Source organism: Glandiceps talaboti, chromosome 4, assembly GCF_964340395.1.
Source record: "Glandiceps talaboti chromosome 4, keGlaTala1.1, whole genome shotgun sequence".
Classification (NCBI taxonomy): Eukaryota; Metazoa; Hemichordata; class Enteropneusta; family Spengelidae; genus Glandiceps; species Glandiceps talaboti.
In genome coordinates this window covers 27625563-27653125 of record NC_135552.1, presented here as the reverse complement: position 1 = coordinate 27653125, position 27563 = coordinate 27625563, and the positions used below count along the sequence as shown (strand labels likewise).

The window sequence follows — 27563 nt, the reverse complement described above, 5'->3', positions numbered from 1 at the left end:
ACTTTTATTCTGAATTCGAATTCAGAAATCACCGTTTTCCTTTCATGATATCATGCCTAAATTTGACACATGTATTATCACATACTAACAAATCTTTCCCACCTGATAAAGGTCTTTTTGCCAAGCTGTCTACCTAAAGTATACCACCAAGATCACATTTATGGTTGTGGTTAGTGGTTAAGTTTGTGGTTGTATGTGGAGGTCATACTACTAGATTTTATGCAGGCAAATTTCAATTATGTCCTCTCCACAAACACTTAGACTTTTGAATTTAGTATTCTCTATAAGGGAAGCATCGGCCAGAAAACCGGTCAAAAATTCTACCCAATGTGTCAGGTGAGATCAGGTGATCTGAATCAATATGGAGAGTGAAGCTGTGCGATGTATAACCATAGTTGGTAGACTGGACCAGTCAATCACAAAAGGGATAAATTTCATGATAAACATACACAGATGTATTAAAAGTGGGTTGAGTCAAATCATAATCTAATTTTTGGATTAGATATAGAAATGTAAATAAAAAGTCTAAGTGTTTATGGAGAGGATATATAGTCCAAATCTGCCAGTGTTAAGGGCCTGGCTAGTTTTAATGGAAGCAAAAGACTTCATATAGGTCATTGGAAGGTTAGACTCAATGAGTGTATTTGCTAGCTTTTAGAAGCTATAACTGACAGCTTACAATGCATTTTTAGAAGCTATAACTGACAGCTTACAATGCGTTTTTAGAAGCTATAACTGACAGCTTACAATGCGTTTTTAGAAGCTATAACTGACAGCTTACAATGCGTTTTTAGAAGCTATAACTGACAGCTTACAATGCGTTTTTAGAAGCTATAACTGACAGCTTACAATGCATTTTTAGAAGCTATAACTGACAGCTTACAAAGCGTTTTTAGAAGCTATAACTGACAGCTTACAATGCATTTTTAGAAGCTATAACTGACAGCTTACAAAGCGTTTTTAGAAGCTATAACTGACAGCTTACAATGCGTTTTTAGAAGCTATAACTGACAGCTTACAATGCGTTTTTAGAAGCTATAACTGACAGCTTACAATGCGTTTTTAGAAGCTATAACTGACAGCTTACAATGCGTTTTTAGAAGCTATAACTGACAGCTTACAATGCGTTTTTAGAAGCTATAACTGACAGCTTACAAAGCGTTTTTAGAAGCTATAACTGACAGCTTACAATGCGTTTTTAGAAGCTATAACTGACAGCTTACAATGTGTTTTTAGAAGCTATAACTGACAGCTTACAATGCGTTTTTAGAAGCTATAACTGACAGCTTACAATGCATTTTTAGAAGCTATAACTGACAGCTTACAAAGCGTTTTTAGAAGCTATAACTGACAGCTTACAATGCGTTTTTAGAAGCTATAACTGACAGCTTACAATGCGTTTTTAGAAGCTATAACTGACAGCTTACAAAGCGTTTTTAGAAGCTATAACTGACAGCTTACAATGCATTTTTAGAAGCTATAACTGACAGCTTACAATGCGTTTTTAGAAGCTATAACTGACAGCTTACAATGCGTTTTTAGAAGCTATAACTGACAGCTTACAATGCGTTTTTAGAAGCTATAACTGACAGCTTACAATGCATTTTTAGAAGCTATAACTGACAGCTTACAAAGCGTTTTTAGAAGCTATAACTGACAGCTTACAATGCATTTTTAGAAGCTATAACTGACAGCTTACAATGCGTTTTTAGAAGCTATAACTGACAGCTTACAATGCATTTTTAGAAGCTATAACTGACAGCTTACAAAGCGTTTTTAGAAGCTATAACTGACAGCTTACAATGCGTTTTTAGAAGCTATAACTGACAGCTTACAATGCATTTTTAGAAGCTATAACTGACAGCTTACAATGCGTTTTTAGAAGCTATAACTGACAGCTTACAATGCGTTTTTAGAAGCTATAACTGACAGCTTACAATGCGTTTTTAGAAGCTATAACTGACAGCTTACAATGCGTTTTTAGAAGCTATAACTGACAGCTTACAAAGCGTTTTTAGAAGCTATAACTGACAGCTTACAATGCGTTTTTAGAAGCTATAACTGACAGCTTACAATACGTTTTTAGAAGCTATAACTGACAGCTTACAATGCATTTTTTGAAAGCTATAACTGACAGCTTACAATGCGTTTTTAGAAGCTATAACTGACAGCTTACAATGCGTTTTTAGAAGCTATAACTGACAGCTTACAAAGCGTTTTTAGAAGCTATAACTGACAGCTTACAATGCGTTTTTAGAAGCTATAACTGACAGCTTACAATGCGTTTTTAGAAGCTATAACTGACAGCTTACAAAGCGTTTTTAGAAGCTATAACTGACAGCTTACAATGCGTTTTTAGAAGCTATAACTGACAGCTTACAATGCGTTTTTAGAAGCTATAACTGACAGCTTACAAAGCGTTTTTAGAAGCTATAACTGACAGCTTACAATGCGTTTTTAGAAGCTATAACTGACAGCTTACAATGCATTTTTAGAAGCTATAACTGACAGCTTACAAAGCGTTTTTAGAAGCTATAACTGACAGCTTACAAAGCGTTTTTAGAAGCTATAACTGACAGCTTACAATGCATTTTTAGAAGCTATAACTGACAGCTTACAAAGCGTTTTTAGAAGCTATAACTGACAGCTTACAAAGCGTTTTTAGAAGCTATAACTGACAGCTTACAATGCATTTTTAGAAGCTATAACTGACAGCTTACAAAGCGTTTTTAGAAGCTATAACTGACAGCTTACAAAGCGTTTTTAGAAGCTATAACTGACAGCTTACAATGCATTTTTAGAAGCTATAACTGACAGCTTACAAAGCGTTTTTAGAAGCTATAACTGACAGCTTACAATGCGTTTTTAGAAGCTATAACTGACAGCTTACAATGCGTTTTTTGAAAGCTCTTGTCCTTGTTTTTCAACTAGTCTTGAAAGTTTTGATTATCATGTATTTTGTGTCACATGAAAGCTTCTAGGCAGATTTTGAAAAGTCTCTCTAGAGAATTTATTTGATACTATTAGCTAGTGTTTATTTGATACTATTAGCTAGTGTTTATTTGATACTATTAGCTAGTGTTGCATATAAACTGTAAGCTAGCAAAACTGAATTGCAAACTCTTCAAATAAATCCCTTGACTGTTAACACTGAATTGTAACATGTATCCGTATTGTTTGATTCTCATCATGAAGAATCACACTAGAAATTATATTAGAGTTAAAAATATTAATAAAGTCATATTCTGTAAATCCTGGTTTATAATCTGCAAATGATGATAGGAATTTTAGATCATATTTAATAACATACCAGGATGGCTGTCTAGAATTTAGTTAAATGGCAATTATGAATCATATACTGTATCATATTTATGAAATATCATAAATGATGGCTGAATAACTGGAAATAAGTGTATTTATATTGTGTACAAAATTGACTTGAATCTTTGACATTTTACATTACAGTGGGCAGCTCTGTAAAGTAAATATCATCTGTCATTGCCAGTCCAGTCATTAATTTACATTTTATCATTTTCTTAGAACTAATAGTACGTAAAATGGTCTTTTGAGTTTCTCTAATATTGTGAAAAATGATAATACCTTTAAAAAGTGTGCGTAGGAGTTTCATCAGTAATATTTGTAAAATCAATACTGAAAATGTCAAAAAAGTTTTATCAAGATGATGGCTGACTGAATGCTCGTAATATTGTGAAAAATAAATTAAACTAAGGTACGGCAAGAAAGTATGCGTGGGAGTTCATTACAAAATTATTATAATATTTGAATTGAGAAAGTGTCAAAAAATGGCATCACAGTGATGGCTTACTGAGTGCCTCTGTTATTGTGAAAAATAAACTAAAGGCACTTGAAGAATTTTATTTTTAGTAGTTAACTGTTTCATCAAGGCATTATTGTACATTTGTAATATTTCTCAGTTCAACAACAGAAAATGTCAAATAACTAGTCATCAAAATGATGGCTTCCTGAGTGCCCCATGGCATTTATCTTTGGCACGTACTATACCAGTTGATGGTTTGCCTTTCATTGTGAATGTTTTTACAGACTCTCAAAACATACCATCATTCAGATTTTATGAATCAAATAAAAACCAAAAATAGCTTTCTTTTGTTGAGCTAAATAAAGAGTACAAACCATACACTTCTCTTCATGCTGGGAGTAATATTTCAGTATAACCCTGCAGGGGTATAATGTCTTATTAAATTTTCATCATTCAAAAATAATCACTTTTATGACTTTTTAATGCAGCTTTGTCATTTTACATATTGTGAAATTTCTATAAATTGTCATGAATAATAATTAAGATAATTCATATTTAATGTTTGTCCCACAATTTATTCATTTTATGGTCTGTATCCATATTCATAAAAATTTCCATTGTATGTATGTAACTAGGTAGTTTATTTAGTACATTAGGTAGTTTATTCAGTACATTAGGTATATAACACAGGTGCAGTTGAAATTAAAAAGTTGACAGTCACTTTATAACGGATACAAAGTTTAATGATAATAGTATTTAAGAAAGAAAAATAATAATTTCATGGTAAGAATCATTTTGTATATGTTTCCCTTGAGTTGTGTCAGTTTTATAGCATATATTTAATATTTAGTAATTTTTGTCTTTAAAAAATGTTGTTGAACAAAGATACCGAAGTTGTACAGCACTTTATTGATTACAATGAACTAAGTGATAATATAGTGACATTTCTTTGAACTTTTAGTGAAACTTAAGGCCAACAAACAAAATATTCTTGTTGGATTCCAAAGACAGCAAGTCACCATATTGTTATGTCTCAACATAATGTACTTTGAATGAACTCTCTATTTTGTATGGTCAGTTTCTTTATTATTGTTGTCATTGAATTCAGCAAAACTCATCCCAAAACAATGATTGTTATTGGCTAATGTATAGTGACATCATCTCTTCCCCTTTGACCTGTGTTACATGTAGCTTCAACCCCATCTTTAGTACCCATGTACATACGTACATGTACATTTTGTGTTGTAGTTGTGGTAGATTATTCCATTCCATGTTAGGGATGGTAGGTGTTTCTAGAGCTGGAGTCATATGGTTGAGGGTTCAATAAACTTTGTTTACACAATCATGCAGTTATTACCCAGGACAGGAATGGAATTAGGATTAATTTTGTAAAAATATAACAATCATTAATTTAGAGCAATAAAGAAAACTAAGTGTGATTGAAAACATACGACATACAAACTACTTCATAGTATGGGTGTATAATAATACATTACCCTGTAGTGAAAGCTATATGGAATTATGAAATATTGAAATCTCAGTCTATAAGATATACCTACCCAAAGCTAACCCCAGAATAATAATCCTCTGTATTTTATACATCATTATCTCTACTAACTTGGATTCCACAGATTAGTATTTACCATCAGTAAAAGTTATTGGAAAAGATTGGAAAGGAATGATTATTAATATTGAATGGAGTAGAACAGAAACTCAATTTTGCATACATGTAAGGTTCAATTCAAAGTCAGTCATTATTCAAATACAAAATTGTACAATTTACCCTGTCACACACTTTTACACACAGACACGGACACGGACACAGACACAGACACAGACACAGACACAGACACAGACACGGACACGGACACAGACACAGACACAGACACAGACACAGACACAGACACAGACACAGACACAGACACAGAGGCAAAGAACTCAGTTACAATTTACATATACACACATAACCCCAGATACATACTTGTATACTTGTTCACATCCATACATTTATACAGACAAACATGACGTACATGCTAATTCAGATACCGTGAATGATGTCATTCAAACAAGTCAAAAGTCAATTTAGTGATACTGGAGTGAATCTTGCATATCTTACAAACAACTATTGAAAATGGCAGAACCAGATATATTTAACTTAAGAGATTAAAATCTTACAGTAAATGCAGACTACAGGTACGTTTCACTAGAAGTGATAATGATCTACTAGAACAGTTAATGTTTCTTAATAACGCAGTACAGTTTTGATATTCAGAGATGCTATATTACTAGAAAATGATAATGATATTTCATGATAATACAGTTTTGATATTCAGAGATGCTATATTACTAGAAAATGATAATGATATTTCATGATAATACAGTTTTGATATTCAGAGATGCTATATTACTAGAAAATGATAATGATATTTCATGATAACACACTTTTGATATTCAGAGATGCAATATTACTAGAAAATGATAATGATATTTCATGATAATACAGTTTTGATATTCAGAGGACATGCATAGGTGTTGGATGATTCATTTTATTTTACCATCATATCAACTGCCACATCAATTATTAGTACAAATCACATCGTTATAAAGTAGTCAAAGCCTATGAAAGGTCAAGTGTCTACACCATCAGGAAGTCACTGATCTTGTGTTTCCATGGAAAAGGGAAATCCATTTGATCGCTTGGATGGAAATGTCAATGGAATGACATGATTGAAGTGCAGTAAAGCATGATGGGTAAATGACTGGCTGTGTGGTGAAGCATGATGGTTGAAATGTACAAAGTGAGCCCCATGGGATCTCTAGTAGATGTATGATGTCAGTTTGATTGCAAATATGGTCTACTACAATAGTGTCTGTAAAATGTTATAAATTCATAGATATATATTTCTGAGGACTAAAATGGCATATTTGTGTGCACATAGTTCTATCCAATTACATTCAAGTACAAGTACATTAGGTATCAATCACTCACTCTTTTGTCCTGACAATTAATACCAATAAGGACATACTATAATTTTAATTAAACTTAAAGTTTATTAACTCTCATAATGATGTATTAATTAACTTAAATGTCAATTAATAGTTGCCATCGTATTATAACGTAGTGAAAGACTATTTTATGGTGAATAGAATAGTGAAATCGATTCCATAATGTGACAAATAGGAAATTGACAAGTAAGTGTGTGGTATTGATTGCTGTGTGGGTGGATAGAGAACTCTGTTGAGTCCATGTAAATGTCAGCTATCTCATTTATAGTGTGTTACATTGATTGTAAATTGTAAGATGATGTATCCATAGATACAGAGGAATAGCTATGTTATAATCATGTGATATGTTCTGAAATATACGTGTAATTATGGTATCTATTAAACATAGTTAAAAGACATCATACATACATACATACATACATACATACATGCATGCATGCATGCATGCATGCATGCACGCACGCACGCACGCACGCATGCACGCACGCACGCATGCACGCACGCACGCACGCACACACACATACATACATACATATATATACACACATACATACATACATACATACATACATACACACATACACACATACACAGATACACACATACACACATACACACATACACTGTTCTTATCAAATGATGGAATGTAATAGCATGTACATACATATATCTTCTAATATTTAATATGCAATATGGCAGCCTACACATCTGTTTGTATGACCTTCATAAAAATGACTTGTTTTTTTATTTAGAAATAGTTTGCCAAGGAATTCTCAAGAGTTTTAGAAATACTTCAATTGTAATCCTCAAAGGAAATCCAAGGAAAGGCCAAACGTTTATTGCCTTTATACTGCAGACCTTGTCTATAAATCGACTTTGTGGCGTGACTCTCATGATGTGCAGGTGTGCTTGTCACCTGAAATTATTGTGGATATAAATGAATATAATATTAATGTAGCCATATCAAGTTTTGATGATTTCACGCTTTTGTTGAAAATTTGAACTCTTCAAGGTGTTTTGATAAAGATGTATTCAAGATGTAGTTAACTGACTTGTGTTCGTTATTTTATCAGCTGCCATCTTTACTTGGCAAAACTTTATAAATTGTCAATTTTAGACGACAAAGACCTTTCAGACAACAAAGACCAGACTTTATCTGCTGCCAACCTTGTATAAACTAACTATCAAGAAAGGAGAAGACTTTCTTCAATCTAGAGACATATTGTCTAGAGACAACAGAAAGTGGACGTGACAGACAGCTTATTTTGATAACATGTCAAAATTATAGATGATCAACTAAAAATGAAACTTCAGATTTTAAAATGCCGACTGAATTATTATATGGAATGATGACGGAAGGGGTCTGGAGACTACCCTTTGTAGCCTCACCAGACGACCGACCGATAATAAAAACTCAGCAGAGTTCTCTAGGGCACAATCAAGTAAAAAGTGTCTGTATGGTAGGGTAGGTCTGTTTTGTTTTAACCTTTGACCCGTAGACGAGTAGTGAACCTCAGAGGAACTATTCATCAAATTTATCATCAGACTTATGATATTTGAGAATTGCCACAAGTGGATTGAACTGTCGTCATGACAAGTGAAGAGAAAGGTGAAATCAGGTTTAATAAACATATTTACTGGCGATTTGATGAATGAGGTGTCTTTACTCTATATATAGATGTTAGATAGCAAGGTAGAATTTATTAGATTTCAGGCTCTAAGCTCTCTACATTTATAGAGAATTTAGATAGCAAGGTAGAATTTATTAGATTTCAGGCTCTAAGCTCTCTACATTTATAGAGAATTTAGATAGCAAGGTAGAATTTATTAGATTTCAGGCTCTAAGCTCTCTACATTTATAGAGAATTTAGATAGCAAGGTAGAATTTATTAGATTTCAGGCTCTAAGCTCTCTACATTTATAGAGAATTTAGATAGCAAGGTAGAATTTATTAGATTTCAGGTTCTAAGCTCTCTACATTTATAGAGAATTTAGATAGCCAGGTAGAATTTATTAGATTTCAGGCTCTAAGCTCTCTATATTTATAGAGAATTTAGATAGCAAGGTAGAATTTATTAGATTTCAGGCTCTAAGCTCTCTACATTTATAGAGAATTTAGATAGCAAGGTAGAATTTATTAGATTTCAGGCTCTAAGCTCTCTACATTTATAGAGAATTTAGATAGCAAGGTAGAATTTATTAGATTTCAGGCTCTAAGCTCTCTACATTTATAGAGAATTTAGATAGCAAGGTAGAATTTATTAGATTTCAGGTTCTAAGCTCTCTACATTTATAGAGAATTTAGATAGCAAGGTAGAATTTATTAGATTTCAGGCTCTAAGCTCTCTACATTTATAGAGAATTTAGATAGCAAGGTAGAATTTATTAGATTTCAGGCTCTAAGCTCTCTACATTTATAGAGAATTTAGATAGCAAGGTAGAATTTATTAGATTTCAGGCTCTAAGCTCTCTACATTTATAGAGAATTTAGATAGCAAGGTAGAATTTATTAGATTTCAGGCTCTAAGCTCTCTACATTTATAGAGAATTTAGATAGCAAGGTAGAATTTATTAGATTTCAGGCTCTAAGCTCTCTACATTTATAGAGAATTTAGATAGCAAGGTAGAATTTATTAGATTTCAGACTCTAAGCTCTCTACATTTATAGAGAATTTAGATAGCAAGGTAGAATTTATTAGATTTCAGACTCTAAGCTCTCTATATTTATAGAGAATTTAGATAGCAAGGTAGAATTTATTAGATTTCAGGCTCTAAGCTCTCTACATTTATAGAGAATTTAGATAGCCAGGTAGAATTTATTAGATTTCAGACTCTAAGCTCTCTATATTTATAGAGAATTTAGATAGCAAGGTAGAATTTATTAGATTTCAGGCTCTAAGCTCTCTACATTTATAGAGAATTTAGATAGCAAGGTAGAATTTATTAGATTTCAGGCTCTAAGCTCTCTACATTTATAGAGAATTTAGATAGCAAGGTAGAATTTATTAGATTTCAGGCTCTAAGCTCTCTACATTTATAGAGAATTTAGATAGCAAGGTAGAATTTATTAGATTTCAGACTCTAAGCTCTCTACATTTATAGAGAATTTAGATAGCAAGGTAGAATTTATTAGATTTCAGGCTCTAAGCTCTCTACATTTATAGAGAATTTAGATAGCAAGGTAGAATTTATTAGATTTCAGACTCTAAGCTCTCTACATTTATAGAGAATTTAGATAGCAAGGTAGAATTTATTAGATTTCAGGCTCTAAGCTCTCTACATTTATAGAGAATTTAGATAGCAAGGTAGAATTTATTAGATTTCAGACTCTAAGCTCTCTACATTTATAGAGAATTTAGATAGCAAGGTAGAATTTATTAGATTTCAGGCTCTAAGCTCTCTACATTTATAGAGAATTTAGATAGCAAGGTAGAATTTATACTTTACACTTTACCTATTATGCCACTGGTAGACATGAAGAAATCTTGTGAAAAAATTCCTGTGGGTTAAATCATTATTTTGGTAGGGAACTTCAGTACAACAAGTGACTTGCCAACTTACCACCAAAAACACTGTCTTGTACCAATATTTGCATTTTGTTGCTAAATTTATCATTTTACAAAAATAATTGCAAAATTTCCCAAAACACCATCTTACCCGACCTTCATACAACTTCACAGTATGTTGCAAATTCTATTTTTTTAAAAATTATGGAATTTCCATGATTGAAATGGGTTAGATGGTAAAAGTGACTTACCAACTTTCCACCTAACCAAAACACCATCTTGCCCCTCATACAAATTTGCAGTCTGTGGCAAATCTCACTATTTCAAAAGTTGTCAAATTTCCATGATTGAGATGACTTAGAGGTTAGAGTGTATTGGGGACAAATCATGAAAACATCCTCTAGATTAATGCAAATCAGTATTTACTCACACTATCCAATCAATTTGTACTTGGCAATTAACATAGTAATGGAACGCTAATCAGCCCTTATCCTAGTTTGTGCAAACAATAATCACACACCAATCAATCACCACTGACTACAGTGGAGTTGGAGTGCATACTCCAGAGATTAAACCAGTCTAAATTTTACATGGTTTTTAGTTGAGAGACTAATCAGTCACTGTATAAACCACATTTCTACTTGAGAACAGGCTGAATTGATGTAGAGTACATTGAGACTTTTTTCCCGTGATTTTTGAAGTAGTTTGGTCACCATTAGGACTCTAATGGTTTGATCTAGTGTTTCTGTCTACTGTTTGTCTTTTGCAAACCTTATGGGGGGGGGGGGTATAGCAATTTTCAGAACTAAAAAAGACAGTATATGTATTACTTTCCAACATGGACAACATACATATTTGTCAGCCATTTTGAAAATGACAACATACACTTTTGTCAGCCATTTTGAAGTGACTAAAATGTTGTTAATATTCACATTCTGAACAATGACTTCCAGATGTAGGTAGCTAGGTTGCCAGACTCTTTGCTTGTAGCTTCTTTCAGCTCTATGTTTATCACAGAGAAAAATTACATTTCGGACCAGTTTGTAGGAAGTTTACCTAAAAAGGGTATCAAAAGTAAAGTCATCAGATACTGGAGGCAATATATGTCCCTTTTTATACTGAGGTCCAAACTTTCACAATCAGAATGAGGTAACCTTGCTGTCCTGTTTGCAAATCAGGAATCATGTCCATGGCTTTGAAACTCAAGATCTCTTGGAATATCTGAATCCATGGATAGCATCTAGACTAGTTCTGCTTACAGATGGAGTAATTTGGGACTTGATTCTGACAATTGTCCCTCCCTTCTCCCTTCTTTGTTGAGGAACATAGTCAGTATGGTGTCCTGTATACTGTATGCCGTCTGCAAGCCGGACTACCTCTAGACTGAGGATTATTAGACCATATCTTATACAGTGACTACTCTCAAAATCTCACTTATTAATACCATACGTTGTTTATACAATCTACAACAAATAAATGATTTTCCCTCTAGCATAAACTTCAAATCATACTAAACATGTCATCCAACCAGTCAGTCAAGGCCCATGCTTGAATGGGTATACCTACACTCAAAACAAATAGAATACAAGAAGTGTGTGTATGAGTTAATAATGTAATACCACTTTGCCTTGCTGTTGATAGTTTGGATTAAGTGATTTCCTGATTACCAGGTACCAAGGTGTATATGTTGACAGCTATGCTTTGAAACTTAATCTCATATTTCATGGCTCACCTTGGGAATTTTGGGTCATGTCCAAACAGTAGCAAGAACAGGAAGGAAGTTGTGATGTTTGTTCCTGTAATTAGGGTTTGTGTATGTCCTTACCAAAACTTTGATTAGAGGAACACCAGAGAAAGTTTGCTTTGTTTTGCTGCAAAATACTTACTGAATTGAATATTCATATTTAAACTTTTTTTTGTAAAGTTAATGCATTTAATAATAAAGTTAATAAATAATGTAATTATATAAATGTACATACACATGTACAGATGTTTCTATTCTCATTGGTTGGTATTTATTCCAACCAGCCAATCAATGCACCTTATAATCCTAGATGGTGAAAATTAGTAGTACAAGTACATAGCTATACTTTGAGTGGCTGAAATTTTTAAAAACTACATGTACTAAAAGGAACTTAGCTAAAATTGTCCGGTCATATGTACATTATTGACTAAATCCTCATAAAAACTGATTGCTATAAAAACATTTTAAAGAGAGTTTTTGAATCTGGAATATTGAGGTGATAAAATTTTAGATTTGATTGTCAGATTTTGTGACAGGAAGTGAAAACCACTCTCACAGTCACCTAAGGTGTCACTGTATTGATTAGTCATACTGTGTTGGAGTTTTAGATCACAAAGGAAGTTTTACAACTTTTGAAGGTTTCTATATAGTACATGTTATTGATGTTGACTGTAAGGAAACAAAGTAGTGTCTACTTAATATGAGATGAATCATCTTTTGTTATATGGTGGCTGTGAGCTCTTGATATTAGTAACTTCCTTGTCTTCTCACTTTCAAGGAAGGATAGACAAAGATGAGGTCAAAGGGCAGTCTTCGCCTAGACCTCTTCCCAAAATATTAGACGAAAATGAAAAAAGTATGTATATGTGGTTGTGGTCACATCATGTTAGGGCGCCCTCATCAACCTTAACCGTCTCATGTTACAAAGAAAGGTCAATGAGTGTAGAATGACACAATGTACATGTCATACAGTGTACTACCAACTCAACCCTGACCCTGCTTGGTCCCTGCAAACTAAAAATTTGTTACGCCTTTTGTGAAAGTTTCTGAAACAAAACAAGGCGATATAAAATAAAACTTACTACAAAGTAGCATATTGTCATGACGATGTATGATTCAATCTGTTTTTGGAACAATATGGCTGCTTGTGCTTGTAAGGTCTTCAACATAGACTGAAATTAAAATCAAAACAGCGTATATGTAAAAAGAAGCAGCATGTATGCAATTGGAAAGTCACTCCTTATATCTACATATTCCAATTTTGTAAGTCCTTTTTACGGCAGGCCTTTTTTTTTTCGGCGTCGATGTAGGTCATAGCTTGTAGTGAAAGTCCAACTTCCTGTTTTGTGATAATTTTCATGAAGAATACAGGTGTTCAAATACAGACTGTCTAAAAAGGATGTAAATTCCTACAAACTAGCCATGAAATATTTATAACTACACTGGTTCTACTTGTTCAGTTTCCTGGCAAAACATTGATTTTAGTGATTTGAATTTAATACCATTTACAGAGTCATGTTTTTAGTGGTTGTACAGTGTATTGATATTGACAAAGGTACTGGTATATTCAATAATGCCAGCAGGTGATTCCAATGGTTTCGGTATTCACAGACATGATCACAGTTTGTATGAATAGAAAGAAATCAACACAACTCACTCAATTATTGATGAAATGTATTTTTTGATCATTTTATATCCATGTGCATGATTCCTATGTGTAATATTTGGCCTTTCTTTCATATGATAATACCTGTAGTAGTTTAAAAAACTGTTGTGCTATAAAGCCATGTGTGACGTGAATCTAAAATTTATGAATTAAAAATGATAATGATATGAATCAAAAAGAAAATATTGTGAAAAGTTAATTCATATTCATGATTCAAAGAGTGAATTGACTTCAGGTTTACAGAAAAAATTGCAGGTTATTGAGGACATATTCAAATTCATTCATAGTTGAACCTGACCATCCCACCTTTTGTAATGGTTTAAACCATGCATATTAGTTTCAGTGTTTAGGTTGATACCACTATGGCAAAATAGGGGTATCCTAATGTGTCTTTCGCAAAAAAATCTATTAGATAATGCTATAGTTTAATCTCAACATTATGAAATTGAAATACAGGGAAAAATGTATAGTATAATTATTTGTAAAATTTGATCATTTTTAATTTCTATACATATTCATTTATGAGATGCTAAAAATCTAAAAAAATGAAAAATTGAAAAATGTCATTGTTTACTTTGTTTCCATAGAAACCCAAGATGTTGACCTGGATGCCTTGCTGGGAGACTTGTGCCAAATGGAGAAAGAATTGGAATGGCAAGCAGATCAAACAAATAAAAACTCTCAAGTTGAGGAATTACCAGATGTAGTTCAACAAGGTGAAGACGAGGTTGACGGAGGACAACCAATCACAGCACAGAATGGTAATATTGGAATTCCAGTATTTCCATCGTATCAAACATCAAATATTGATATCCAAGACTCTTCCAATTCTAATGCCAATGTTACAGTGGTGTCACCAGCCCAGAATACTAGTGTTTCTATAGTGCCTGAAAACCAGCCTTCAACTCCAACGCCAACTGATTTGCCAACTCCTGCCTCTGTGCCAACACCTACATCACTGAAAGACAGATGGCCGTCGCCACCGCCACCTGTTCTTACATCACCTGTGATAACAACACCAACGGCGAGGTCACCACCCCCACAACCCACAGTGACAACTCCAACCATAACAACATCACCAAAGTTAGCTTTAAGTCCAGATGGCATTTCACCATCTAATACCCTGGAGAAGGTAGGATGCTTTATGCAGGAGTGGTTATGACCTTTGACCTTTGAACTTGTGTTTTACATCATGTGGATTTGAAATTTTGAAATGGCTATAAGTTTCTCACCTTGATACAATATTTTATCTAAGGCTAGGGTCTAGGTATAAAATATCACATGCATTTAGGTTGAAAAGAGAACATTCTTGCTTAGAATATTATAAGAAAGGGGCTTCAATCGTCATGCATTCCTTTGTACACATAACATTACACAATTAACAAGAATTGCTCCTAAATGTTCAATTCTATCGATTTTAATGTACTGGGACATCTTGTCAACAACAAAGTTAGACTGCTGTAAGTTACACAACTGTAGGTATGATCTAGGTAGTTTGAAATCAGTTTGAAATAGTTACCACTGAGGTACAGAATTTAAGACTCTTGATCAAAAGCACCATCTCCAGAGAAATGAGAAACTAACACTTCTATCTTCTGACACAAATTACAATGTACTCATTCTCTTCTTGTATAAAGTTCAGCCAAAGAATAACACTTCTAGATATCAATATCCCTACTCATTGGCAAAGTTTTATTGTGTTATTTCATTAGATGTCAAATAGTGTTCGAATCAGACTGGAAAGTTTACACGACAACTTGTCAAAAGAAGAACTTACAGAGGAGGAGAAAGTTGCCAGAGTAAAAGCTGAGAAAATTAGAATAGCTTTAGAGAAACTCAAAGAAGCTAGAGTTAGAAAGGTAAGTAATTTATATTTAATTTGTATTTAATAATCAAAATATAATTTAACTATATATGAATTGAATATTATGAACTATATAGATATATTTATATGAGAGAGAGAGAGAGAGAGAGAGAGAGAGAGAGAGAGAGAGAGAGAGAGAGAGAGAAAGAGAGAGAAGAGAGAGAGAGAGAGAGAGAGAGAGAGAGAGAGAAAGAGAGAGAGAGAGAGAGAGAGAGAGAGAGACAAAGACAGACAGACATACAAGACAGACAGACAGACAGACAGACAGGAGAGTAGATGCAGATACAGATAGACATAATTTGTTTTGGTATTGAGACTATGATCAGTGAGTACTTTTTGTATGTACCTCATGACAATCTCTCAAACTGAATGTTGTATTTTTTTTATTCAGTTAATTATACGAGTATACACAGAAGATGGCAGTTCTAAAACAGTACTTGTAGATGAGAATATGACATGTAGAGATGTCTGTCATCTACTGGTGGAGAAGAATCACTTTGAAGAATCTCCAAACTGGGTTCTTGTAGAAAGACTATCAGAACTCTATATGGGTAAGTTGTCACTAAATTAATATTCAAACAGGGTCCTTGTAGAAAAATTACCAAAACTATATACAAGTAAATTGTCACTGAAGTTTGCCTGGTCTGTGATGGAACCCCTAACTTGATGTTACAACAACTCTGCACCGTCAGTGTGATGGAACCCCTAACCTAGTGTTACAATAGTATCAACATAATCATAAATTAAAGACCAATAAAAGTTTTGGACAGTTACCCATCATACCTTGCATGACACTTTTTACTTGAAATGTACCGTACATGTAATAATGAAAGTGATTGAATTTCAGAGAGAACTCCTGAAGAACATGAACACCTAGTAACAGATATATTATTACTATGGCCTAGAGAAACCAACAACACGATACTGTTCATGGAGAAGAGAGAGAAATATGCATTATTTAAGAACCCTCAGGTAAAAATTGTAATATTTTAGATTTATTTATTTCAGTCTATTTCGAATATGTAAATTGGCAAAAAAACATTAGAACATACAGTGGACTGACTGTACAAGAAACATATCTACGTCAAACTAGGAATGCATGGTTAGTGGTAGGTTAGAGATTTGAATTAGGTGAGATCCCTTAAGTTTCTGTTGATTTGTGTTATCCACTTCAAATAGCCACTGTTCTACAATTGCTGTCATAGATATTAATAATTTTGTATGTAGTTGTAATTCAGTTATTCATTAATTATATTAAAACCATCAGAATTGTTTGAGGCAATGGTAAAATGCGTCCTTTGTTTCAAGAATGGCAAAGTTACTCTGGACTACAGCAATTAATTTAAGCATAGCAACACATTTCTTACAATAATATAATTGGAATAGTAAAACTTAAAGTGTGCAGATTCTGAAGTGTTTTGACAGAATTATGCACATGTAAATATGAACCAGTATTTATGTTTCTTATGCTATTTACTATCAAATTTATTGTAAAATTCATACATTTAAAATATCTCTTTGTATTATGTTACCCTACAGCATTACCTCCTTTCAAGCAAATCTTCCAACACAGCACAGGAGTTTGCTGAGAAATCTAAACAAGATTTAGTTGATGAATTCTTTCTGAGTGGTGCTAACTCTGTCCCTGAGCTGGAAGGTTTTCTGTTTCTCAAGGCAGAAGGTAAAAAGTCATGGAAGAAACATTTCTGTATGCTGAGAGGATCTGGTATTTATTACTGCCCCAAAGGAAAATCCAAGGTGAGCACGATCATTTCTAGAGAAAAATTTTAGCGAACTGAATAAATGCCAAAAGAGCAGACTACAGGCTATGTGAGCAAATATGTTGAGGTGAGTAACTTCTTCAGAAAAAGTGACTTTTAGGTATCTGCATGGAAAATTGTCAAGAGCAGACTACAAGTTATGAAGCAAATATGTTGAATTTTTTCTAACCATGTTATCTCCATCAGAGACACCACTTCACCAGGTTGAACAGCAAGGTAGGTCAAAGTAAGCTACCCATCTTTTTGTATCAACAGCAAATTTTGTTATGCTAAAGGAATTAATGTTGATTTATAATGCATAAAGAATGATGAAATCTGCAAACTATGGTTACAATATTTTGATAATGTATTGTTGGTTTTATTCTAGTCTCTGAAAGATTTGTCGTGTTATGTTCAGTTTGAACATGTGAATGTTTATAATGGCGTTGGCTGGAAGAAGAAGTACAAGGCACCAACAGATTTCTGCTTTGCCTTGAAGGTAACGTGTTAATTGTTTATTTCGGGTTGAAATATTAGGCAAGAATAAAGGACCTTTGGCCCTGTTAGTGTGACTGTATGTTTTGTACTCTAGTCTGTTTTATTACTCAAACAAAATGAATGGGATGAGAGATGTTAATTCGTGTTGATCATGCATTCCAAATATTACTACTCCCTTTGTAAACTTATAAAGTACAACATGACACAGAAATAGTACAAAACACAACACAATACAATACAATACAATACAACACAACACAACACAACACACCACAACACAACACAACACAACACAACACAACACACCACAACACAACACAACACAACACACCACACCACACCACACCACACCACAACACAACACAACACAACACAACACAACACAACAAACGTTTTCCCTGAGTAGATTCATCATGTTGGATATATCACTAATGCAGTGCATGTTATCGTCCTATCTGCTATGTAACAAGTTCTTTCTGTTACGATATCATATTGATGAAGTCTTGATTGCGTGAATGTTTATTTGATGCATTTTCAGCATCCCCAAATTATGCAGAAGTCTAAATACATCAAGTACATGTGTGCTGATGATTATAGAACAGCTCAACGTTGGATCACTGGAATCAGACTTGCAAAGGTAAGAGTATTGTTACATCCATAGTGAATATCTCATATTGTAATTCTGTATTAAATTCAAAATCTAGTAAATTGAATCAAATTTACTAGTTTTTGTAAAAATAGATTTGTTAATTGATAATTAAAATATGTTATTTATGTGCTTACAAAAATCACAATTACCAGAGTGTACAGTACAATCTAATAGAAAGCAAAGAGTTTTTTTAAGGGCCTGAATAATTCAAAATATGGGGGGGGGGGTGTTCGTGGGTCACTACATTGTAAAAGATTGGGGGGGGGGATTTTGGTTCATCAAAAGAAATTGCTGTACTTTAAAGGCACCTCATTTGACTAAGATGACAAACTGATAATCACTCACTGTCACTAATCATTATTTCAAATTCATCCACATCTTTCCACAGAATGGAAAACTACTTTACGATAACTATGAAGTAACACTTAAAGAGATGTCTGACTACACCAGTACACTTGGTAGTTTGAGAAGCAGCAGCAGTGAAACAAGTTCTATGATCAGCGTTCATTCAAGTACCAGTTCACAAGGCTCTCAGAGCTCTCAAGGTAGCTCCCAGACCACTACACAGTTCGCGTACAGTTCTCAAAATCAAAGTCAAATTCAATATCAAACCTCTTCTACCTCACCACCACCTCCCACACTACCACCTAAGACTAGCCGCTCACTCAGATCAAAGTCAAATGCTAGCTCTGTTAGGGGTATGACCAGTACAGACTGCATGCCATCTTGTATTAATACTAATTCTGTTAATGATAGATGTTATCAAGGTAAGATTTTCAATGTTCAACCCCCACCCCCACCCCCCTAACTCGGGCCACATAGAATCAAACATCAAGAACTCATCAGTAACAGACAAAAACAGGTGCAATTTAAATTTTCTATCGATGTTGAACTCTACACCCCTTACTTGATCCTATAGTTTGTTATTGTGAACACCTCCCATACTTTGATGTTGTAAACACCCCCTGCTTTGTTATTGTGAACACCTCAGTATTGTGAACATGTATCTTCTAACCCGCACTTCTGGAATGGAGCTGTCTAAAAGTGAACTTGTGAAATTGTTTGTGGTCATTATTGCACTTTATACTTACCAGTAATAGATTATGTATATTTTCATGTATAAATATTAATAAAATTAACATTTTCTTTCAGTCATAAACCGTGCTGTTAAACAATCTATACTTAGTTTTCTTTTTTTGTAATTGTAACTCTGCTATTTTTGGATACAGTGGTAATGATAAATGATGCATGTTGAATGTGAAAAAAGTAAAAAAAATTGTCTAATTTCAGCTGTCTACTTTATCATGTAATGTATGCATCCATGTCTGTCTTTACTTCAACTTTTGATTTCTTTTGGTTTCAATGTTAGGATACCCTACCTCCTTTCTGTTTATAATGGTACAACCCTATTGTTTTTGTATGATGGATTTGTCAATCTAACCGAGATGAGGGGTGATTCTGTGATGTTCGTCATGCTCACATAGTTTTGTTTTTTGATAGAAACAGCAAGTAGCAGTGGTATTGCAGGTAGAAGTCACACTATTTCTCATCCACATAAAAGTGTTGGTGATGTATTCTCATCGGCCTGGAAGAAAGGAAGTGAATTACAGCAACAGAAAGTGAGTTGATAAAACTGTCACAAAACACCCCCTCCTTCCCCTACTATTTTCACTCAATCTAACATTTCTAATATTTCTTTGTCACCAAGAAAAATAATCTCCCTTTCTGTTCTCAAATAGACCCTCAAATTCTAACATTCTTAAAAGTATGTATTTCCAACATCTACCAAGTTTAGTCATAATAGTAAATTTCTATACTGCCTTGCCTCGTCTTTCTGCCTCAGAGAAAATGATCACAATAGATCTATGTCACAGTACTGTTTGTGTTCATGGTTTTCAATTTAGGTCCATACCAAAAATTATTGTTAAAACCACATATAGAGTACAGTGTAAATTGTATGGTTATACAGAACTCTGTCACCTGATTATTATAAAAATGTTAGCAAATCGAAAAATAGAAGCAAAATTCTAAAAAAAAACACCAAGAAATACCAACAGGAGGTCAAAATTGAGGGCAACTGTACCTTAAAGTGCAGTACCTGTAACAATAAGTTGAAGGACCAGATCACTGGTATAGGATGATTTAGAAAGCGACGTTGTACAAACAGTTGTCCTACATAACTGGCCTTGTTGTCACTTATACACAGGAGGACCGTATGTCCTTTGCTTCAACTGGCACCATGGATAGTTTGATGTCAGATCCTCGCAGTCAGGTAGGGACTCACAGATATGATACAAAGGAGGATGTCTGAGTGATTTGCATGAACCCTAAGATTTATAGCTGCCATGTAGAGGTCAGTATTTGGATTTTGTTTTCGCATACTTTTCCTTCCATTCTTTTCCTTGCTTCACCTTTTCCTTCCTGCCACTCTTTCCCATTTATGTCATCGGTCACTTCGCATTTTATTTTTTGCATCGTTTTTTTTTTAATTTGTAGAGGCATGCTTGTTAGGGAAATGTGAGAGTGTGTGTTTATGTCTTTTTAATTGTGTCTGTCTGTCTGTCTGTCTGTCTGTCTGTCTGTCTGTCTGTCTGTCTGTCTGTCTGTCTGTCTGTGTGTGTGTGTGTGTGTGTTTACTTACTATGTAGTTGTACGTATGTATGCTGTATTAGTAAATATGTAAAGAAGTGTTTATTAATGTGAATTGAGACTTTGTATCAGGCAATGAAATGTGAGGAATTGTCTGTAATATGAATTTTCAAAGAAAAGTACAAACTGACTTGTTGAGAATGAACATAGAGGGCGCACTTTACATAAACCTGAATGAAGATTTAGCGACACGGTACAGGTGTAGGATTATTTTCAAGACAATTATTATAGACAATAGGAGACATTATTAACTAACAATTATTGACACACTGTTCAAGCTAAAAAAAACTAACAATATTCACCTACTAAAAAACTCAGCATGTTTCATAACCTAGTATTATGATATATTTTGATATACTGTATTTAATAATTATAGTGATGAACTTGTTGTGACTTGAAATATTATTTCATGATGGGGACTGTCTTCACCCATAATGGTAAATTGTCAATAAAATAGTCTTAATAAGTGAATTTAAAAATGCTAAATATATATGCAACCAAGAATGTTGTTACCTTGCTCTGGAATGATATTTTATAGTACCGATAGTTCTGAGCTCAGAGTGCAAATAATTTACCAAGTATAGATTTTGTCTAAATCACTCAGCTTGTTCGACTATTATGATATAAGGTAATAATGACTCAGACTTGTCTTAGACAAAAATGTCTGTTTTTATCCAGTAATTAAAATTTCACAATCGTTTAGTGTACTTCCAGTGGTTCTAGCAGACTAGAGATACACATTCACTTAATTATAGAAAAATCATTTTACAAGTCAGAATTTCACTCTTCAGCCGTAAAAAGAGACTGTCATACTTAAATAAGATCTAATAAATTAATTTAGTCAGATTTCTTACCCAAAGCTAAAGGAATCCTATAGTTTCAATGTTGATAGAAAAATGGGGTTTGAAAAGACAATTACCGAATCATTGAAAAACAAGTTGGTCAGAATAATAGCACTTACAAAGAAAGATAACTGTAGTATGGGTAACTATGGAAATAGTATGGGTAACTATGGAAATAGTATGGGTAACTATGGAAATAGTATGGGTAACTATGGAAATAGTATGTGTAACTATGGAAATAGTATGTTTTAATGGTCTAAACCTGGATTTTTGAAACCTGAGTCATGTTTAGTTTTTCTGTCCTTTCTTCAGAGTTCTAGAAGTAGTAGTTCATCACTTGGTATGAGTCCATATGGGAGACACACCGTTACTGGAATACCATTGCCTGGAATATTAAAATCATCACCTCAGCCCCCAAAACCTGAACAACCCAAAGATGAAACTGAAGACATGGACCTCCAATCACACCTTCTGAAATTGGAATTAGATTTGGAAACACAAAAACCATATGAACACTGCCCTCAACCTGGCAGATTGCCAGGTTTTCCTACAGCACCACCAGTACCCATGAAACATGGTTCTGATGAAGTTGATAGTAATGCCAACCAAGTCCAAAAAGCCACGGTCGTCAGGGTGTCAGCCATTGATGGGGAGGCTGTTTCAGTTACTGTCGCTTCAGCCTCTGGACTCACTAAACATGAATCTTTGAAAAAGAATAAGCCTCCACCACCACCAAAGAGAAGTGCTGAAACCTCAGTTAGTATGTCAAGAAGTGCATCTGTTGGGAATTACAGAGCGGGTATCAGTCCTTCCAGGGAAAGCCAAAAAAGGGTGCAGTTCAAAGATGAGCCAGAAATTGACATGCCGCCTCCTCCAATACGGACACCTACACCACCCCCTACTGAGAATGCACCCCTTCCACCACCCCCATTCCCAATTGGTGCCCTGCCAATGAAAACAACAACGCCAACCACACCAAACTTTCCGAGCCCGCCATCACCTATATATCAAATACCCTCCTCAATCGCATCCCCACAGACACCAGATTTTCCAGCACCTCCTCCTCTGACACCGACAGGAAGCCACTTAGAAGATCACAACACTGGTGAAAAAGTTCGATCACTTTCTGTTAATCCAGGTTTTTTGGCAGACTTGAATAAAGCAGTTGGAGGAACACATCAGCAATCACCAACAAGTAAAAAACCTCCCCCTCCCCCTAAGAGGAGTGAACAAACATACATGAACAAGGGCTCTATCAGTAAAGGAAAGAAAGTGCCACCCCCTCCTCCACAGAGGCATACATAGATCCTTTTTAAAAATATGACAAAAAATTACAAAAGAACTGTCAGAATTACAATTACAATGAATCGCTAGACTTAAAAAAAGAAGAAGAGATATTTATATATTAATTATCTATTTTTATAGTAAGCTTTAGTTGCATATGAGAAAGTGAAATCTATGGTTTCTAGGTTCTCTGTTTATTACACTTTCCATTTCTATGTAAATATCACAGTGTAACATCAAACAAGTAAACTAAACATCATTTTACAATAATATAAAGTGTAACTATACAATATTTTAGTCTTTCTATTTTAACTTTACTATGGAATATTTCATTTGGATCAGATTTTAATTTCACTGAAAATCAAAACAGCTGTTTTGATCATACTTTTCATTTCACTATTTTTTTTAAAGAAAACATAACCGTACAGTTTAGGTAAAGAATTATTTTTACATGTGAAAGAAATTCATGCTGGAAATCATGAATGATTTTAAGAGAATGTGAATTATTCCATGGTATTTAGTGTGTCTGCATTTTTAGCAACACTTTCATCCACTCACCTAGAGTGATCAAGGGATTCCTACTACAATATATTTTGTCAGCAAACCTTGAACTCTTTGTTTCAGGGTTGTATATGTTTGCAATACAAACTGTCGTTATCCAGCAAAAAAACTGACCAATCATAGAGTTCCTTTTATATTATTCATGTCGATTGTTCTTCCAACATGGCTGCCTTCAACAATGACATTAACATTAAGAAATTGACACAGCTTTTGGTGAAAAATTGAACCAAAAGGATTTTGGCGATGTAGGAGTACGTGTCACAGAATTAACAAGTTATTGACCTTGTCCACTTTAAAACTAGTAAACACAACGAGGCACATGATTGGGCATTGAGTCATTGATAGCAGCCAATCAGGTAGACTGTTTGAGGGCGCACTAACCTACAACCCTGAAAGCAAAGAGTTCAAGAGATGATTCCAAAAGACATTGTAGTAATAAAACCGTGATAATTCAAGATGAATGTGGTTTGCAGAAAATGATTTACTTACATAGGCTGATGTTTTTGAGAAATTTAAAATCAATCTGTACAATTCCCAAAATTTGTTTTCTTCATTTTCTTTTTTCAATTTTGCAGCCATTTTGATTCATGAAGTGATTCAATATAGAATATTTTGAACATCTAGGTCATAAACTGACAATTTCTATTATTCCAATGGAATGTTTAATTAACATTAGATTCTTCTTTGTTAGAAATTCCTCCATGTATTTCCTTTGAAGGTTATTTGACATCGACATCTGTTTTGGTTGAAATCTGTGTAGATATTGTCAGTGACATGGTCTGTTGTTTTTAGACATGTTGCCATATCTGGGCATTTTGAACAGTAAGTTTGTGTTTCAGTTAAGTTAATTCAATTAATTGTATTCCATTCACCAACAAGACAGGAATATAGATTTTAAAAGTTTTGATTTTACAAGGTAAGTTTAAAGAAAATTTGAAAGCTTTAATTTAAAAGCATGAATTTTACAATCAAATGTAAATTAATCAATAACCTTTTACAAAATCTTTGTATTTACAACATTTTGTGCTTCTTAAGTGTGATAGCACTTTGATTTGTTATCAGCTTGTCCATTGTATACTGTGGTCAGTCATGTATTTTATCATTATCATGCACAGTCACTTTTACTATGGTATCATTAGCTACAAAATCATGTTTTACAATTTCACACACACACACACACACACACACGTATGTACGTACGTACGTACGTATGTACGTACGTACATACATACATACATACATACATACACACACAAACACATACATACATACACACATACATACACACAAACATACATACACATACATACATACATACATACATACACACACACACACACATTAACTTGCAGAACTTTGACATACAAACTCTCGGTCAGAAATTTGACCAATAACAAGAAAACTTTTCAAAAAAGTACATCTCAGTAAGAATGAACAAACTAAAAATCTTGTCAAGGAAGTAGTACCAGCCTTAATGCATAATTATTGCAGTTGAAATATGCAAGACCACTTCTAGATGAGATATCTTTACTTAGAATTGTTATGAAGGCAAATATTAGAATGGTCAGTAATTATTGAATGAATGGGTGGTGGAGGGGGTGGGGGGGGGGGGGGGGAACTATAATGCAAATCTCAGCCCAGCCATTTTGATTGATAATTAGGCTTGTATGTCTTGCTTGAAGTTTGAATTGGAACTGAAGAAAAAAACCCAGTAAATTATGTGTTGTTGTACAGTACAGTACTTGACTATTTCCATTGGTATCTGTGTGAATCATGAGATATTAGCAGTGTATGCTGGTACATGGTTTGCCATGTTTTTAATCTGCATGGCCTGACTGATGATTACCCAGCTGTATGTTGTGTCCTGTGGTATGTTTTGTAACCCAAACAAAGTGAAGGGTTAGAGTACAGACTAACTTGTTGCTACATGTAAGCTATTCACATACACCATTTAAACTACCATACCATGGCATGGGCTGTTGGCTTGAAAACCAAAAAAATTATTTGCATGACTTTTCTGATGAACACACTTGATATTTAAGTGTTTTTTTATCCATTGTCAATATTAATACCACCTCCACTGTCTAACCTTATGAACTTTGTAATCTGCATGCTTGCCAGGTCAAGAAAGATAGCCTTTATTATGTGATAGAGGGCACTGTGACTAAATCACCAACTCTCGCTATGATTACTCCAGTACTCAGTTATATGAATTTTTGTGTGTGGACAGTATCTTCACAGAATGAAGTCTAAAATCCTTTAAGAATATGCAATTTATCTTTGCATGATAATGTCCAAGCACACCTTCTATTGCATAATTTTCTGTGAACATCTCCAAAAATTATGATAATTGCATGATAAAGTGAAGAGAAACCTGTAAACCTGTGGTGTACAATTTTATAGATATGTAACATAAACGGCAAGAGAGCTGTTGTATTTGTCTCTTTGGTAATGAATGGAATGTCTGAAAAACCCGAAAATATTTATACTGGGTTTGTTCCCAGGAATGCATGGGTGTCTATTGAGTATATTTGTGCCTTTGATGATAACGAGTTACTATTGTAGAAAGTTTTCTGTAATACACCTTCATGTCACATTGTAATTATGTCAGAAGGGACTGGGACCGGAAACGAACACAAAATTAAAAAAAAAATGTCACATCAAAAGAGAATATGCACCCTTATTTTGAATGTATTTATTTTGCTGTTGAAAAATTGAGGTCAGTTTGTGTCAAAGTTCAGGGGTCAATTTTTGCTCACTTACTGTAAGCTTTCTAGAACAAATTATTTTTTAGGAATATTTTGTAAAGTGAAACCATTTTGTATACTTTGAAAAGTTTTATCTCATTTTAATAGGAAATAATTTAGTCAATTTTTTTGTAGATTTTTTCCCAGTGAGTTTACCATTTACAGACTGATAGATAATGTATTACAAATTTAAATTTTTGTTCAATACTTTTATCAACTCATCTTTGTTGATATACCTTGCCATGAGCTGATAATAGTTTAAACTTTTGAATGTTCAATTTAGAGTGAAAATATACTAGGATAGATCAATGAAGACTTGCTTTAGAGATAGTTGGATTTTATTTTCCTTATTTGGAAAGCCCCATATAGGTCAAAGGTTATGACCTTTAATAATGGAACAGAAGAATTGTGTATATGAAATAAAACTAACAAACATTTGATAACTTTGGAGTACTCTTCATTTATGTGAGTGTATTTTGTTGTCATGTATGAATTATGTGTAGAACATGTAGAATACCAGTGCTATAGCCTAAATTGTGTGTGCACGTGTAGAATACCAGTGCTATAGCCTAAATTGTGTGTGCACGTGTAGAATACCAGTGCTATAGCCTAAATTGTGTGTGCATGTGTAGAATACCAGTGCTATAGCCTAAATTGTGTGTGCACATGTAGAATACCAGTGCTATAGCCTAAATTGTGTGTGCACATGTAGAATACCAGTGCTATAGCCTGGTGTAATGTTTGTCTGTCTGTGTGTCACATGTAGAATACCAGTGCTATAGCCTAAATTGTGTGTGCACATGTAGAATACCAGTGCTATAGCCTAAATTGTGTGTGCACGTGTAGAATACCAGTGCTATAGCCTGGTGTAATGTTTGTCTGTCTGTGTGTCACATGTATAGTGTGGTTCAGTAGTGCTAAAAGTATGGTGATATTTGATTTTTGTAATATGTGTAAATGAATACACAAGTTAGACCTATGGAAGTTAGGAACACTGGAAGGACACTCC

General features: G+C 33.9%; 1 protein-coding gene across 8 annotated transcripts in view; it reads left to right on the top strand.

Annotated features, from left to right (window-relative positions):
* The window catches only part of LOC144433984 (ras-associated and pleckstrin homology domains-containing protein 1-like), a 63852-nt gene extending 38863 nt beyond the window's left edge, over positions 1 to 24989 (top strand). For 4 of the 8 annotated variants that reach the window (XM_078122415.1, XM_078122413.1, XM_078122416.1 and 1 more), the window contains 11 exons: positions 14288 to 14832; positions 15413 to 15559; positions 15956 to 16115; positions 16412 to 16536; positions 17104 to 17322; positions 17713 to 17823; positions 18361 to 18459; positions 18860 to 19238; positions 19972 to 20090; positions 20678 to 20743; positions 22275 to 24989. In XM_078122415.1, coding sequence (XP_077978541.1) covers positions 14288 to 14832; positions 15413 to 15559; positions 15956 to 16115; positions 16412 to 16536; positions 17104 to 17322; positions 17713 to 17823; positions 18361 to 18459; positions 18860 to 19238; positions 19972 to 20090; positions 20678 to 20743; positions 22275 to 23267 — 2963 coding nt within the window. In that variant the 3' untranslated portion in view covers positions 23268 to 24989. The remainder of the gene's footprint in view (positions 1 to 14287; positions 14833 to 15412; positions 15560 to 15955; positions 16116 to 16411; positions 16537 to 17103; positions 17323 to 17712; positions 17824 to 18360; positions 18460 to 18859; positions 19239 to 19971; positions 20091 to 20677; positions 20744 to 22274) is intronic. The other 4 variants (XM_078122420.1, XM_078122419.1, XM_078122414.1 and 1 more) reach the window with 4 other exon arrangements.
* Positions 24990 to 27563: the final 2574 nt, after the last annotated feature.